Source organism: Archocentrus centrarchus, chromosome 20 (assembly GCF_007364275.1).
Source record: "Archocentrus centrarchus isolate MPI-CPG fArcCen1 chromosome 20, fArcCen1, whole genome shotgun sequence".
NCBI lineage: Eukaryota > Metazoa > Chordata > Actinopteri > Cichliformes > Cichlidae > Archocentrus > Archocentrus centrarchus.
This window is the reverse complement of record NC_044365.1, coordinates 2,221,614-2,237,103: the sequence shown is the minus strand read 5'-3', so window position 1 is coordinate 2,237,103 and position 15,490 is coordinate 2,221,614. Positions and strand designations below refer to the sequence as shown.

The 15,490-nt window shown below is 43.6% G+C and overlaps 1 protein-coding gene across 2 annotated transcripts in view; it reads left to right on the top strand.

Moving 5' to 3' along the window:
• LOC115799963 (NACHT, LRR and PYD domains-containing protein 14-like) overlaps positions 1 to 15,196 on the top strand; it is a 214,553-nt gene extending 199,357 nt beyond the window's left edge. The window contains exons 9-12 of one of the 2 annotated variants that reach the window (XM_030757261.1): positions 5,711 to 5,902; positions 9,156 to 9,347; positions 11,738 to 11,911; positions 14,284 to 15,196. In XM_030757261.1, coding sequence (XP_030613121.1) covers positions 5,711 to 5,902; positions 9,156 to 9,347; positions 11,738 to 11,911; positions 14,284 to 14,293 — 568 coding nt within the window. In that variant the 3' untranslated portion in view covers positions 14,294 to 15,196. The remainder of the gene's footprint in view (positions 1 to 5,710; positions 5,903 to 9,155; positions 9,348 to 11,737; positions 11,912 to 14,283) is intronic. The other variant, XM_030757265.1, reaches the window with a different exon arrangement.
• The last annotated feature ends 294 nt before the right edge of the window (positions 15,197 to 15,490 follow it).

Sequence of the window (15,490 nt, the reverse complement as noted above, 5' to 3'; positions counted from 1 at the left end):
TTGAAGTACTGGTTCAACTTCTTTACTCAAGTAAAAGTAAAAAAGTACAGGCTCTGAAATGTACTCAAAGTAAGAAAGTAAAAGTAGTTCTTTGGAGGACGTTTCTACCTACTATTTTTCTGTATAGCTAACCGAACCTCATTATATGTTATTGTAATAATATAAAATAATATTACATGAGAATACAAATTTTATTCTAATCTAAATTTAATGGGCAGCACGGTGGTGCAGTGGTTAGCACTGCTGCCTCACAGATAGAATACCATCTGGAAGGCCTGGGTTCGATTCCACCTTGGCCCAGGCCTCTCCCTCTCTCTGTCTCTGTGGAGTTTGCATGTTCTCCCCATGCTTGCGTGGGTTTCCTCCGGGTACTCTGGTTTCCTCCCACATTCCAAAGACATGCACTTACTGGGGTTAGGTTAATTGGCTACTTTAAATTGCCCATAGGTGTGAATGAGAGTGTGAAAGGTTGTTTGGTTGGTTGGTTGTCTTTCTGTGTTGGCCCTGTGACAGGCTGGCGACCTGTTCAGGGTGTACCCTGCCTCTCGCCCTATGACAGCTGGGATAGGCTCCAGCCCCCCCCGCGACCCTGAACAGGATAAGCAGAAGCGAATGGATGGATGGATGGATAAATTTTAATCCTAATGAATGCACTCAGCTTGAATCTGTTCTGTAGGACACAAACTGTGAAAGTGAATTTAAACACAGCTCTGTTCTCTGTGTCCTCCATAGTAGAGGGTGGCTGTGCCTCCACCTAAACACCAACATGAGGATACTCAGGGGTTACAGTGGGATTCAGAAGGTGGAGGAACCCTAAGATCAGCTGTAGCGGCTCTGCATGGGGAGAAGAATCACAGCTTTCTATTGTAGCTGCAGTAAATGATGTTGCTGTGCAGGCTGTGATCAGCTGACCTGCTGCTGCTGCTCTGAGGTTTACTGCTCTGTGTGGATGAAGTGAACTCACAAAGATGTAACCCAGTATTTCACAGCTCTCTGAGCTGATCTCCATCCCCTACACTGACAGCATACAGGCTGTAGAAATGTTGGATTCAGTGAATGAATCTCAGCATCAGCAGCTTTGATTCAAACTCATCTCTGCTGCACTGATGTAACCTGTAACTCTGACCATGAACACAGCCTCTGTGCACCAAAACAGAGCTTTACTGTAAATACAGTACAACAAACTGACCTGTTTATTACACACTAAACTGCAGTATTTTCATACAATCTCTGAATAACATAAAGTCAGCATACCTCAGTTTATTTTCCAGTCCTTACCTTTAATTCTAACCTCTCTTCTTCCTCTCCTGTCCTCTTTCTCCATCTCTGAGTGAACTTCTCTCTCTTTGCTCTCCCTGAAATACAGCAGCTCTTCTTTTAGCTAGCAGACACACTGTGTGACAAACTGCACACACTTTGTGTGTTTGCTGATATTTGTTGAGCATTTAGAAACGTTGCATTTACCTGCCACACGTTACTGCCTTTATGCTCGCTCCTCTTCAGTAGCGCTAGCTAAGCTGTTTATGTGCCGCGAGCACAACTGTAACCTCTGATTATAGAGGTTACTTGCAGCCCAAATAACCAAAACACATTGGTATACTGAAATAGGAGTATGGAAATTTACCAGTTAATTAATGCCAAGTGACTGGTATACAAAGCATGAACACATTACCATAGGCCTGTCACCCATTCACAGACTCTGTCTGTGTAAAAATATATTTTATTGCATACTTTTATACACAGCCTGGCACCTTTGTATGTGTCTACGGTGCTTCACAATCACACCCCTGTAAGAGCTTTGAGGTCATCTAACCAGCTGCTCATACAGAGGCCTAAAAGTAGATTAAAACAGAGAGGAGATCTAGCTTTTGCAGCAGCAGCACAAATACTATGGAACAATCTACCTATCCATATCTGCACAGCTCAGACGATACACACATTTTAATCTTTACTGGAAACACATCTGTTTTTCTTGGCATTTGGCTGCAGTGGACCATCCACGTAGACCAATCCATTTTATGGTACTTAAAAAAAATATATATATTTTTGATTATTTATTGTCCATGGATGTTGTGTTTATTAGAGTGTAGTTCCTGGGGCTGTACGGTGAAATGTGCAGCACTTTGATTAATGTTGTTGTTTTAAATGTGTTATATGAATAAACTTGACTTTACTTTACATAAAAGAACTTAACAGAAAAAAAACACCTCAAGGAAAGATATACCATGAGTTGGATTTAAAAAAATACCAACATTCTCAGCAGTGGGTATGCATTATATGCAATGCAGTCACACACAAGGGAGTGCGCCAAAGCGATGAGGGGAAATTGTCTCTCCAGTCGACATTTTCCATATTTAACACCTGTGCATATGATATGATCAATAAAAGAGGCACGCGGCTGATTAGGCGCTCATTTGGTCCTTCACCTCCCCTCCTCCTGTACCCCCACCCCCAACACACACACACACACACACACACACACACACACACACACAACTTTGTCTTAAAATGCATAATTTAATAAATTTTATTTTTATATGTCAATGTGTTTTAATTCAATTCAATTCAATTTTATTTATATAGCGCCAAATCACAACAAACTGTCGCCTCAAGGCGCTTTGTATTGTGGGTAAAGACCCTACAATAATACAGAGAAAACCCAACAGTCAGAACGACCCCCTATGAGCAGCACTTGGTGACAGTGGGAAGGAAAAACTCCCTTTAAACAGGAAGAAACCTCCAGCAGAACCAGGCTCAGGGAGGGGGGGGGGGGTCATCTGCCGCGACCGGTTGGGCTGAGGGGAGAGAAAGACATGCTGTGGAAGAGAGCCAGAGATTAATATCAATTAATGATTAAATGCAGAGTGGAGTATAAACAAAGTAAATAAGGTGAATGAAAAGAAACAGTGCATTATGTGAACCCTCCAGCAGACTAGGCCTATAGCAGCATAACTAAGGGAGGGTTCAGGGTCACCTGATCCAGCCCTAACTATAAGCTTGATCATAAAGGAAAGTTTTAAGCCTAATCTTAAAAATAGAGAGGGTGTCTGTCTCCTGAATCCAAGCTGGGAGCTGGTTCCACAGAAGAGGCGCCTGAAAGCTGAAGGCTCTGCCTCCCATTCTACTCTTAAGTATCCGAGGAACCACAAGTAAGCCAGCAGTCTGAGAGTGAAGTGCTCTGTTGGGGTGATATGGTACTATGAGGTCTTTGAGATAAGATGGGGCCTGATTATTCAGACCTTGTAGGTGAGGAGAAGAATTTTAAATTCTATTCTAGATTTAACAGGGAGCCAATGAAGAGAAGCCAATATGGGAGAAATCTGCTCTCTCTTTCTAGTCCCTGTCAGTACTCTAGCTGCAGCATTTTGGATCAGCTGAAGGCTTTTCAGGGAGCTTTTAGGACAGCCTGATAATAATGAATTACAATAGTCCAGCCTAGAAGTAATAAATGCATGAATGAGCTTTTCAGCATCACTCTGAGAAAGGATGTTTCTAATTTTAGAAATATTGCACAAATGCAAAAAAGCGGTCCTACATATTTGTTTAATATGTGCATTGAAGGACATATCCTGGTCAAAATGACTCCAAGATTTCTCACAGTGTTACTGGAGGCCAAAGTAATGCCATCCAGAGTAAGTATCTGGTTAGACACCGTTTTTCTAAGATTTGTGGGGCCGAGAATAAGAATTTCAGTTTTATCTGAATTTAGAAGCAGGAAATTAGAGGTCATCCAGGCCTTAATGTCTTTAAGACATTTTACAGAACGAGAACACATATATAAATCAAAAGCAACTACTGGTCATTTTTGTTCCGCTGTACAGAAATCGGCAACGAAGGACGAGCATTACCATAAAGCTTAGGGTTAGAAGCGCAAGAAAATTTACGCGACGGCTGATCTGCGGCGGGCTTTGACCGCGGCTCACAATTGACGGCTCACAATTGACGGCTCACTTGACCGCAGTAGTTTTTCAACATAAACACTGATAACACAACAACAGCAATCAGCACCATTAAACCTTTACTGGGAAACAGCTGGAGGTCCTTCATCAACCAGCTGATCAGTAAGTGAAGAAAAAGAGAACTTTGTAGCTGCTCCATCCACCCTGTTTGTTCACACAGGGAAAACTGCAGTACGAAGTTAAAATATGCAGATGAACTGTTAATATGAAAAAGTATTTCTTATCCAGTTACTCCAATAATCGATGGAATAATCGATTAGAATACTTGATTACTAAAATAATCAATAGTTGCAGCCCTAATGAAATGGAAACAGGTCATGGAGGAAGTTGATGTGCAACAGCAAAGCTGAGAGTGAGTGAATCAGAAAGGATGTGAGAGCACACAGCAGTATACACAGCAGCAATGACAGCAATAATACGGCTCTGCAGTGGACAGAAAAGTGACAGCAAGAAAAAGTGATCTTTGCTTCAGATGCAGCTTCAGTGCTTACTAGCTCACATCATTTCAGCTCAAAGAGCCGGCCAGATTTCCTGGATGAAGCACTCCTGCTGGATCCTCACCTGGTGGAGAAGGGCAGGGAAATGAAATGGATTTGGGAGCAGCACATGTGGATATGAAAGGAAATGAAATGGCAGACACTTTGGCTAAACAGGAACTTAAAGGAGAGCAGGTGGAGGTGGCTCTTTGTAAAGTGGGAGGAAAAGCACTGATAGGATTGAACATGCCAAAGAAATGGCAGCACAGGTGGGACACAGGGACAAAGGGAAGACACTTCCACAGAAGTGAGGGAAAAGTGGATGGAGTCAAGACAACAGGGAGAAAGAGAAGGGAAGAAGCTGTATTTGTAGGTCAGGAAGGTCACACAGGATTAAAGTCAACTATGCAGCTTGTAGGAAAGCCTAATCCAGGGCAGTGTGGAACATGAAGAGAGGGAACCAGTGGAACATGTTGGATTCAAATGTAGTGGATCCAGAGGAGCTGGAGAAGCTCTGAAACTAAGATCTAGAAGCAAGGCTGTGCAGGAGTTCAGTTTAGATGTGTTATTGCAGGGGGTTATCAATGGAGGCACAGCAGCACTTTGGAGCTTTGGAAGGGAAACAGGAATTCTTCAGAGAATCAGGGGTCAAAGGTCACATGTACTAGTGGGCTGTGGAGATTAGTGCCCAAAGGCTTTGTGGGATTGGAACCTCCCATCCTTGCTGCTGCTCTCATATCATCAGTGCAGCCACTAGGTGGCAGTAATACATCTTTATGTTGGCTGTCAGCCGCTGAAGAAGAAGAAGAAGAAGAAGGGATTTTGTAAACTTGTACATTGTGAAGCTTCTTCAGCTCTGATTATGAAACACTGAATGATTTCAAACTTTGTCTAATAAACTCCCATCAGAGTGGATGTTAGTGCGCTCGTGCTACGCTGTGACAGAGTGTGACAGTCCACCCACATTCACCTGTGACACACCTGCACCTGCATTCATTCTGAGCAGATTTCAGCTCAACACTTCCTGTTTGATGTTCAATCCATCAGACACGCCCTCTGCAGCTGTTTGTATGTACTGCTCCCTCACAAAGAAACTGCAGCAAATCAAATGTCATCAGCTTTATTTTCATTTTAGATTTAGGAGCATTTCACACATTTATTCACAAAACTAAACTTTATTTCAACACAATGTGATGTTGTTAACAGTGGTACAATATTAATGATTTCAAGCTCAAACTTTGTCTAATAAACTCACATCTTTGATTCTTTATACAGATTGTGGAGCTGTGGTTTGTCAGAGATCAGCTGTGATTATCTGGCAGCAGCTCTGAAGTCCAACCCCTCCCATCTGAGACAGCTGGACCTGGGTAACGACTACGGGTCCTCCAACAACCAGCTGCAGGATTCAGGAGTGAAGCATCTGTGTGGTTTTCTGGAGAGTCCACGATGTGTTCTTGAAACTCTGAGGTCAGTCTCCATGTTTTAGTTGTGCTGAGATGAATCTGATGTGAAACACTAAACTGCAGACATAAGGCTGATATTATACTGATCCACACTGAGGATCTTCATGGTAAAGTCTGTGTTCTTCTTCTCTGCTTTAGTCCATTGACTGTAGCAGAACAATGTTGACATTTCAAAGCTTCAAAGAAGAAGAAAAATCCTCCACTGGATAATTCACTGTGAAACTCTCAAACACTTCATTCCACCTTAAAGTCTGTCTGACACTGAAATCCAAACCAAAATGGCCGTTTGCTTTACAGACAGCAGTCCAACACAAAACAGACACACAACATCCAAAACACGGTCCAACATCCAAATGTCCTCCACTGCCACCATGAATGATGGCAAGAGAAGGAGGAACACTCTGACATTCAGGTTAGAATGAGCTTCATAAAGCAGACTGTGAAGATCAAAGCTGCATTAGAGAGCTGACATTCATCAATTAGTGGACACAAGTGGACAGATATCATCTGAAGCACTTCAAAGGCTTTAAATCAGCACATTTCTCTGCATTCTTTCTTCTTTGGAACTTTATTGGTAACTTTGATGAAGGGAACAGCGTGGTACACCTGAACAGGTGAGCAGTCCATCACAGAGAAGCACACACTCTCACATCCACACCTACAGCCAATTTAGAAGCACCAATGAACCTAAGCAGCATTTCATTGGACTGTGGGAGAACATCCAAAGTCCACAGAAAGGCCCCAGCTGACCAAGAAGCTCCAACCTAGAACCTTCTTGCTTTAAGGCCATAGTGCTAACCACTTTTCCCAATTTCAGGACAAATCCTGCATTTTCCTGTTCCTGCCTACAGGGCAGCTACACTAACACTTTCTCATCAAACACTGCCACCTAGTGGAGGAAGTTTCACTGCAGTCTGAACATTACAATTAGTTCCTCTAACGTGGAGGTGGAGGTGGTGGGGGCCACAGGGTGGTGTGGTGGGGGCCACAGGGTGGTGTGGTGGGGCCACAGGGTGGTGTGGGTGGGAGTTAGGTCCAGACTGTTTCTTTGGAGCCTGGAGACAGACTGGTCACAGCAGCTAACACACTGATCAAGGACTGGGCCATGATGGGACTCCACAGCATCCAGAAGACTCCTGATTCCAGAGTCATCAGCATCCTGAAGGACCAATCCTGATCTCTGATTGCTCTGACACTCATTAGTATATCAGAGAGATCACAGAGGTGGAAGCTCACAGAATGAAGACGAGGGTTCAAATCCGTCTCCAAGTGCTGATGTTCCACAGTCCTGTGTGGATCAATGACTGAGCTACAGGGAAAAACCAGCTGTGATGGAAGAAGATCCCAGCACCCATTAACACTGCATAATGTCCCTGAAACATAAAATAATATCTGTGGCATTAATTTTCCCCTCTTTCCTGTTACTGCTGCCAAATGATCAGGTACCTTTTCATGAACATGTAGCTGGATCCCAGGGGGCTCAGGGGCTGCATCCTTCTAAAGCCGTGAAGGCCGGAAGTGAACGGCCGTTAAACGGGACGGTCCGGCCTACGGAGGGCCGCTCAGGTTGCCTAGCGACCATGACATCAGCTGTGAGAGCGTCTCGTTCAGCATCGTTTGACAGAGATGAACGTGAAAATCTCCATTTGATCTCATTAGTGTGAATTTTGCTGAGATGAAACTGAGATGTTTGATTGGTCTGTGATGTCTCTGAGGCTGAGAGACCACGGGCCTGTAAACACAACACTGTCATGTTATTACAGTTAGCTAATGTCCTTCATCAGACACTTTGGCAGCTTTTTCCACCTTTGAAAACTCCCACTTTGATGGTCAAAGGATTCTAACATGTCCTAAAACGATGGATTTGAAGGAGCTCTTTAAACGGTTGTAGCGCTCCTTCACAGAGAGACAACAGCCTGTCTGTCCTCCCCCTGTTCTTACCTCCATCTCTCAGCTGCTGCTGGCTGCTCCTCCTCCTCCTCCTCTTCCTCACACAGTGCTGAATTTGTCCTGGTGTCTCATCAGGGGTGGAGAGCCTCTGTCCCATCAGCTCTCCCTCAAAGAGCCCACAGATGATCTGCAGCAGTGGCTTTCTCAGCCTGTCCTCACTCTGGACACTTGCAGTTCTCACACAAAGGGAATCAAATGTGTGTTAAGCTGCAGGATTAAATCACTGCTTGGACTCATAAATACATGTGCAGACTTTGTATTTTCACTCAGAAAGACCAAAGCAGAGAGAGGGTGGTATAAAGCTCTGCAGAAACACACTCAGAGAAGGAGGATTTCCACACTGACTGCCTGTCTCACTGTTAGGGCTTCTAAATAAGACGAGAGACAAATTAAATCCAGTATCTGCTGGACTGGACAAATGTTTGGCTCCTGTCAATAAACCACCTTTCTTTGAGCTGAACGAGTGAACCGTCTGCTCATTTCTCCCTAAAACAAAGGTTAAAGGTCGTTGGGCACAATAAGTGAGCTAACATTAACATCAGTGTGATGAATCCAGGACTTCCAAAGTGCAAACAGCTTCACCCTCGGTGGACGGTTCCTCTGCTGATTGTAGCCACAGTCCAAAGCATGAATTCTAGCAGCAGGTTGTTCAGCATTGAGAACGTTCTCTGCAGAACTTCACCTTTAAAAGTGAAGCCATGAGGTTCCTTGAAGGAACAACACGACTTTTCAAGTGTTTGTAGTTTTTATTATAAAGTTTTAATGTGAAAAATTCAGAATTTTTCTCAGAATTTTCTCTTGTGTTTGTTTGAAGCTGCATCCTGTTGGCTTCAGCTGTTTGGAGTTTCCATGTTATAAACTTGTACATTGAAGCTTCTTCAGCTCTGATTATGAAACACTGAATGATTTCAAACTTTGTCTAATAAACTCCCATCAGAGTGGATGTTAGTGCGCTCGTGCTACGCTGTGACACAGTGTGACAGTCCACCCACATTCACCTGTGACACACCTGCACCTGCATTCATTCTGAGCAGATTTCAGCTAGCTCAACACTTCCTGTTTGATGTTCAATCCATCAGACACGCCCTCTGCAGCTGTTTGTATGTACTGCTCCCTCACAAAGAAACTGCAGCAAATCAAATGTCATCAGCTTTATTTTCACTTTATATTTAGGAGCATTTCACACATTTATTCACAAAACTAAACTTTATTCCAACACAATGTGATGTTGTTAACAGTGGTACAATATTAATGATTTCAAGCTCAAACTTTGTCTAATAAACTCACATCTTTGATTCTTTATACAGATTGAGGGACTGTGGTTTGTCAGAGATCAGCTGTGATTATCTGGCAGCAGCTCTGAAGTCCAACCCCTCCCATCTGAGAGAGCTGGACCTGGGTAACAACTACGGGTCCTCCAACAACTACCTGCAGGATTCAGGAGTGAAGCATCTGTGTGGTTTTCTGGAGAGTCCACGATGTGTTCTTGAAACTCTGAGGTCAGTCTCCATGTTTTAGTTGTGCTGAGATGAATCTGATGTGAAACACTAAACTGCAGACATAAGGCTGATATTATACTGATCCACACTGAGGATCTTCATGGTAAAGTCTGTGTTCTTCTTCTCTGCTTTAGTCCATTGACTGTAGCAGAACAATGTTGACATTTCAAAGCTTCAAAGAAGAAGAAAAATCCTCCACTGGATAATTCACTGTGAAACTCTCAAACACTTCATTCCACCTTAAAGTCTGTCTGACACTGAAATCCAAACCAAAATGGCCGTTTGCTTTACAGACAGCAGTCCAACACAAAACAGACACACAACATCCAAAACACAGTCCAACATCCAAATGTCCTCCACTGCCACCATGAATGATGGCAAAGAGAAGGAGGAACACTCTGACATTCAGGGTTAGAATGAGCTTCATAAAGCAGACTGTGAAGATCAAAGCTGCATTAGAGAGCTGACATTCATCAATTAGTGGACACAAGTGGACAGATATCATCTGAAGCACTTCAAAGGCTTTAAATCAGCACATTTCTCTGCATTCTTTCTTCTTTGGAACTTTATTGGTAACTTTGATGAAGGGAACAGCGTGGTCCACCTGAACAGGTGAGCAGTCCATCACAGAGAAGCACACACTCTCACATCCACACCTACAGCCAATTTAGAAGCACCAATGAACCTAAGCAGCATTTCATTGGACTGTGGGAGAACATCCACAGTCCACAGAAAGGCCCAGCTGACCAAGAAGCTCCAACCTAGAACCTTCTTGCTTTAAGGCCATAGTGCTAACCACTTTTCCCAATTTCAGGACAAATCCTGCATTTTCCTGTTCCTGCCTACAGGACAGCTATACTAACACTTTCTCATCAAACACTGCCACCTAGTGGAGGAAGTTTCACTGCAATCTGAACATTACAATTAGTTCCTCTAACGTGGAGGTGGTGGGGGCCACAGGGTGGTGTGGGTGGGTGTTAGGTCCAGACTATTTCTTTGGAGCCTGGAGACAGACTGGTCACAGCAGCTAACACACTGATCAAGGACTGGGCCATGATGGGACTCCACAGCATCCAGAAGACTCCTGATTCCAGAGTCATCACCATCCTGAAGGACCAATCCTGATCTCTGATTGCTCTGACACTCATTAGTATATCAGAGAGATCACAGAGGTGGAAGCTCACAGCCCTGAGGGGATCCAGTAGAAGATGAGAGCCTACTGGACAGCTTCCATGAACCTGGACCCTCTGAGATGTGTTTGTTCCAAAGTCACTGAGCTAAAATCCACATTAAAATGAGCTCAGAGCCTGTGTGCAGGAAGATGTGTCTGTTGTTCCAAGGAGGAAAATGTCTGAAAATCTCCCCCCACTCAGTTCCTCACCAACACTTCCATCATTTCCCCCCAAAGCATCAGGACCAGGGCTTTTTCTCTCTGTGATCCCACTAAGAGATTTACACACAAACACCTCATCAGTGTGAAGCTTAGAGCCTACCACCCCTTTCCTAAAATCAGAAGCTCTTCATTGAAATCAATGAGATCAAAGCTGGAATCAAATGAGTCTGACTCTGCTGCTGATTCAGGATCAGATTTATCAGGAAAAAATGCCCTTTTGTCCTTGTTCTGCATCCCCACCATGGACTTCATTCCTTTCCAAGCCAGCCTTGAGTGTCCTTTATTCAGCTCATCCTCTGCTTTCCTTTTAGACCTGATTTTAGCTGCTTCATCTCTCTTTGAACAAGTTTCTGTACCTCAATCTTTGGATTCTCTCCCTCAGAACAAGACAGCTTCTTCTGACTGAGAACATGTTTCAGTGATTTACTGATCCAGGGCTCGTTATTGGGGAAAATAGTTCCTGTTTTCACAGGAATCCCCATTTTTGAGCCAAAGAAATGGAAGTAGAAATAGATGATCTGAGTCAGAACATGAGCCTTTAAACAGTCCCAGTGGGTGCAGTCAGAGCAGTCCCTCAGTTCCAGTACAGAGTCTTTGGTCCAGACTGGAACAACTGTGTGCTCAGTTTGACCTCTCTTCAGTACTGAGATCTGACAGAGCCAGAGGGGCATCACATCAGATTTAGAAGCTCCCCTCATGGAGCCAGAACACATGTCCAATACTGAGTCTGTCTTGTTGGACCAACTGGAAGAAATGATTGAAGGACTTAGTCCTAGAACAGAGATTCAAATGTCCAAAATCAAAGTGGCTGCATCGGGCAGATAGTCTGAAAACTCTGCACAGTTTGGATTCCTGTTTGAAGCTGCGTCCTGTTGGCTTCAGCTGTTTGGAGTTTTTCTAAACTTCTCCATTCTGAACCTTCTTCAGCTCTGATTATGAAACACTGAATGATTTCACACTTTGTCTAATAAACTCACATCTTTGATTCTTTATACAGATTGTGGGAGTGTGGTTTGTCAGAGATCAGCTGTGATTATCTGGCAGCAGCTCTGAAATCCAACCCCTCCCATCTGAGAGAGCTGGACCTGAGGAGAAACAACCTGCAGGATCCAGATGTGAAGCAGCTGTCTGATCTTAAGGAGAGTCCACACTGCAGACTGGAGACACTGCAGTAAGTAGAGGGTTGGAGGGAGTCCATGCTGCTCTCAGCAGTATTGTACTAAACACAGTTAGTATGAAAGCAAAGATCCAGTGTTTCCTGTAAAGCTGCAGCCTTCTCAGTGGCTGCTTTCCTCAGTGAAGCTGTGAGAGGAGGATGGTGACAGGCTTCAGGATTGGACACAAACACTTCCTGTTTGGGCCTTTTTGCTCTCACAAACACTGGCTGACTCTGGGAGCTTTTAGCTCACCATAGTAACGGCTCCTGGAAAGCTCACATGCTCTGATGCAGCATCAGTTCATTGTCATCAGCCAATCAGCTCTCTGAACAAAGCAGCATGCAGACATTTTCCCAACATGGACCAATGACTGCATTCATTTTCCAGCTTAAAGGAGTGAAGGAAACAGTTTGTAGGTGATGAAGAACTTTGTGAGAGCAGATGTTTGGATGGAGTTCCTCCAGTTAACAGCTGGAACCATTACATGAGGGACTGAAACATCTCCTATGAATTGTTGGGGTTGTTGTTGGGGTTCCTAAAGAGCTCAGAGTGGACAGACCAAGGTTATTAGAGTTCATGAGACTCCAGAGGTGGGAAGTAACAAAGTACAAATACTTCGTTACTGTACTTAAGTAGATTTTTCAGGTATCTGTACTTTACTTAAGTATTTATTTTTCTGAGTACTTTTTACTTTTACTCCCTACATTTTTACACAAGTATCTGTACTTTCTACTTCTTACATTTTCAAACAGACTCGTTACTTTTTAACACATCAGAGAGAAGTTTTTATTTCCGGTCAGTGCGCCGTCAAACATCAAATGATCTGAGCCTAAACGGAGGAATAATAACACATAAGAGACAATCGTACTGGTGTATCCTTCATCATCGGGGTTTATCTCGTACAAAGGGATTAAATACGCAAACCCATATAATTAATGTATCATTTATAGCGCTATAATCGGGCCGGACCTAGTCCGTAAGTTGCGCTGCGGCACATAAACAGCTTAGCTAGCCCTACTGAAGAGGAGCGAGCATGAAGGGAGTAACGTGTGGCAGGTAAATGCAACGTTTCTAAATGCTCAACAAATATCAGCAAACACACAAAGTGTGTGCAGTTTGTCACACAGTGTGTCTGCGAGCTAAAAGAAGAGCTGCTGTATTTCAGGGAGAGCAAAGAGAGAGAAGTTCACTCAGAGATGGAGAAAGAGGAAGGAGAGGAATAAGAGAGGTTAGATTTAAAGGTAAGGACTGGAAAATAAACTGAAGTATGCTGACTTTGTGTTATTCAAAGATTGTATGAAAATACTGCAGTTTAGTGTGTAATAAACAGGTTAGCTTGTTGTACTGTATTTACAGTAAAGCTCTGTGTTGGACTGGAGCACAGTGTTTGTGTTCATGGTCAGAGTTACAGGTTACATCAGTGCAGCAGAGATGAGTTTGAATCAAAGCTGCTGATGCTGAGATTCATTCACTGAATCCAACATTTCTACAGCCTGTATGCTGTCAGTGTAGGGGATGGAGATCAGCTCAGATAGCTGTGAAATACTGGGTTACATCTTTGTGAGTTCACTTCATCCACACAGAGCAGTAAACCTCAGAGCAGCAGCAGCAGGTCAGCTGATCACAGCCTGCACACCAACATCATTTACTGCAGCTACAATAGAAAGCTGTGATTCTTCTCCCCATGCAGAGCCGCTACAGCTGATCTTAGGGTTCCTCCACCTTCTGAATCCCACTGTAACCCCTGAGTATCCTCATGTTTGTGTTTAGGTGGAGGCACAGTCACCCTCTACTATGGAGGACACAGAGAACAGAGCAGTGTTTAAATTCCCTTTTACAGTTTGTGTCCTACAGAACAGATTCAAGCTGAGTGCATTCATTAGGATTAAAATTTAGATTGGAATAACGTTTGTATTCTCATGTAATATTATTTTATATTATTACAATAATATATAATGAGGTTCGGTTTGTTTTACACAAAAATAGCAGGTAGAAACATCCTCCAAAGAACTACATTTACTTTCTTACTTTGAGTACATTTCAGAGCCTGTACTTTTTTACTTTTACGTAAGTAAAGAAGTTGAACCAGTACTTCGACTTTTACTAAAGTATTTTTTAACACAAGTACTTGTACTTCTACTTAAGTACAGAATGTCAGTACTTTTGCCACCTCTGTGAGACTCCAAACTAAAACTAGGAGGGAAAAACATTTGGATGAACTTCAATCCAAATCCAAAGTGAAACAACAATGAGTACTAGTACACTCCCAGGACTGAAGGCCCTGCTGCTCTTTATACTGGATGTGCTGCATCACTGACTGACAGCTGATGAAGAGTCTGTGGAAACACTCATTTATCTCCTCTGCTCTTTCTTCTTCTCTCTGCAGGTGGAGGTAAACAGGACGGTGTGTGTGCTGAGAGAGGAGGAGCTGTGTCCTGATGATCCAGAGAGCTTGAAGCAGCAGCAGCTTGTGTGCAGAGACGCTCTGACTGGGCCATGTTACTGGGAGGTGGAGTGGAGAGGAGAGCTTCATCCAGCAGTGACTGACAGAGGAATGAGAAGAAGTGCAGATGACTGTCAGTGCTGCAGAGTGAACTGCTCTGAGAACAGCTCCACTGTCAGACACAATGTAGAGTCCACCATCATCCCTGTGTGTCCCTGTGGATCTGCCAGAGGATCATCAGTGGATCTGGATGCTCTGCTGCTGCTCTGTCCTTCTACACAGTCTCTGCAGAGTCTCTGTCTGACACTGGCTTCAGCTTTTCAGGCTTCATTCTGGATCACAGTCAGGAGAACATCACCTGGAAAGGCCTCCAACAACATCTCCATCATAGACACAATGTTTTTAGGACTTACACATCAGGTTTTGGTGCTTGGAGATCAAATATGTGTCCATCTATAAGTTTCAGTGTTTTCCTTAAAGTACTTTTTCATATATTAGCAGAACATTAATATTGATACCAACCATCTGTCTCACCTGCTTCATTTATATCGTCCATCAGGTCAGAATTGTTCAGCACATGAAAAAAGTGTGAAAATCTGCACACTGGTAGATTTTTTTCTGCTTTTTCACATAATAACAGGAAACATGTGATCTGAGCCCTGCTGGGGGGGGGGGGGGCTGCTGTATGTCTGCAATCATTTAAATAAAGACATCTAGTGGTTCAGTGAGAGAACTGCAGCAGGTGGAGGTGTGTTTGTGGTTGGAGATGTTCCTTGAATCATGTGACCTCAGTGGGCGGAGCCTACACTGCTTAATGTTTAATGTGGATACTAATGATCAATAAATGTGCTGATTGGAGTCAAAGGAATGACTCGGACTGAATCTGAAGCTGGATTCATCAAACTTTGGATTTGACAGAATCCAAAAAGCTTTTTTCAGCTGATCCGTGTTCTCTTCATCTCTGAGTGTTTCTGAGTGGAATTCCCCACAGTGTTAGAGTTCATGATAGGAATCTCTGGGAATGCAGGAAACCCAGAGTTTAAACTCTTCTAGCAGTCCCTGAGTCAGAGAGGCAGCTGCCTCCTCCTCCTCCTCACTCTGCTGAATGTGTCCTGGTGTATCCTCGGGGTGCCTCTGTCCCGTCAGCTCG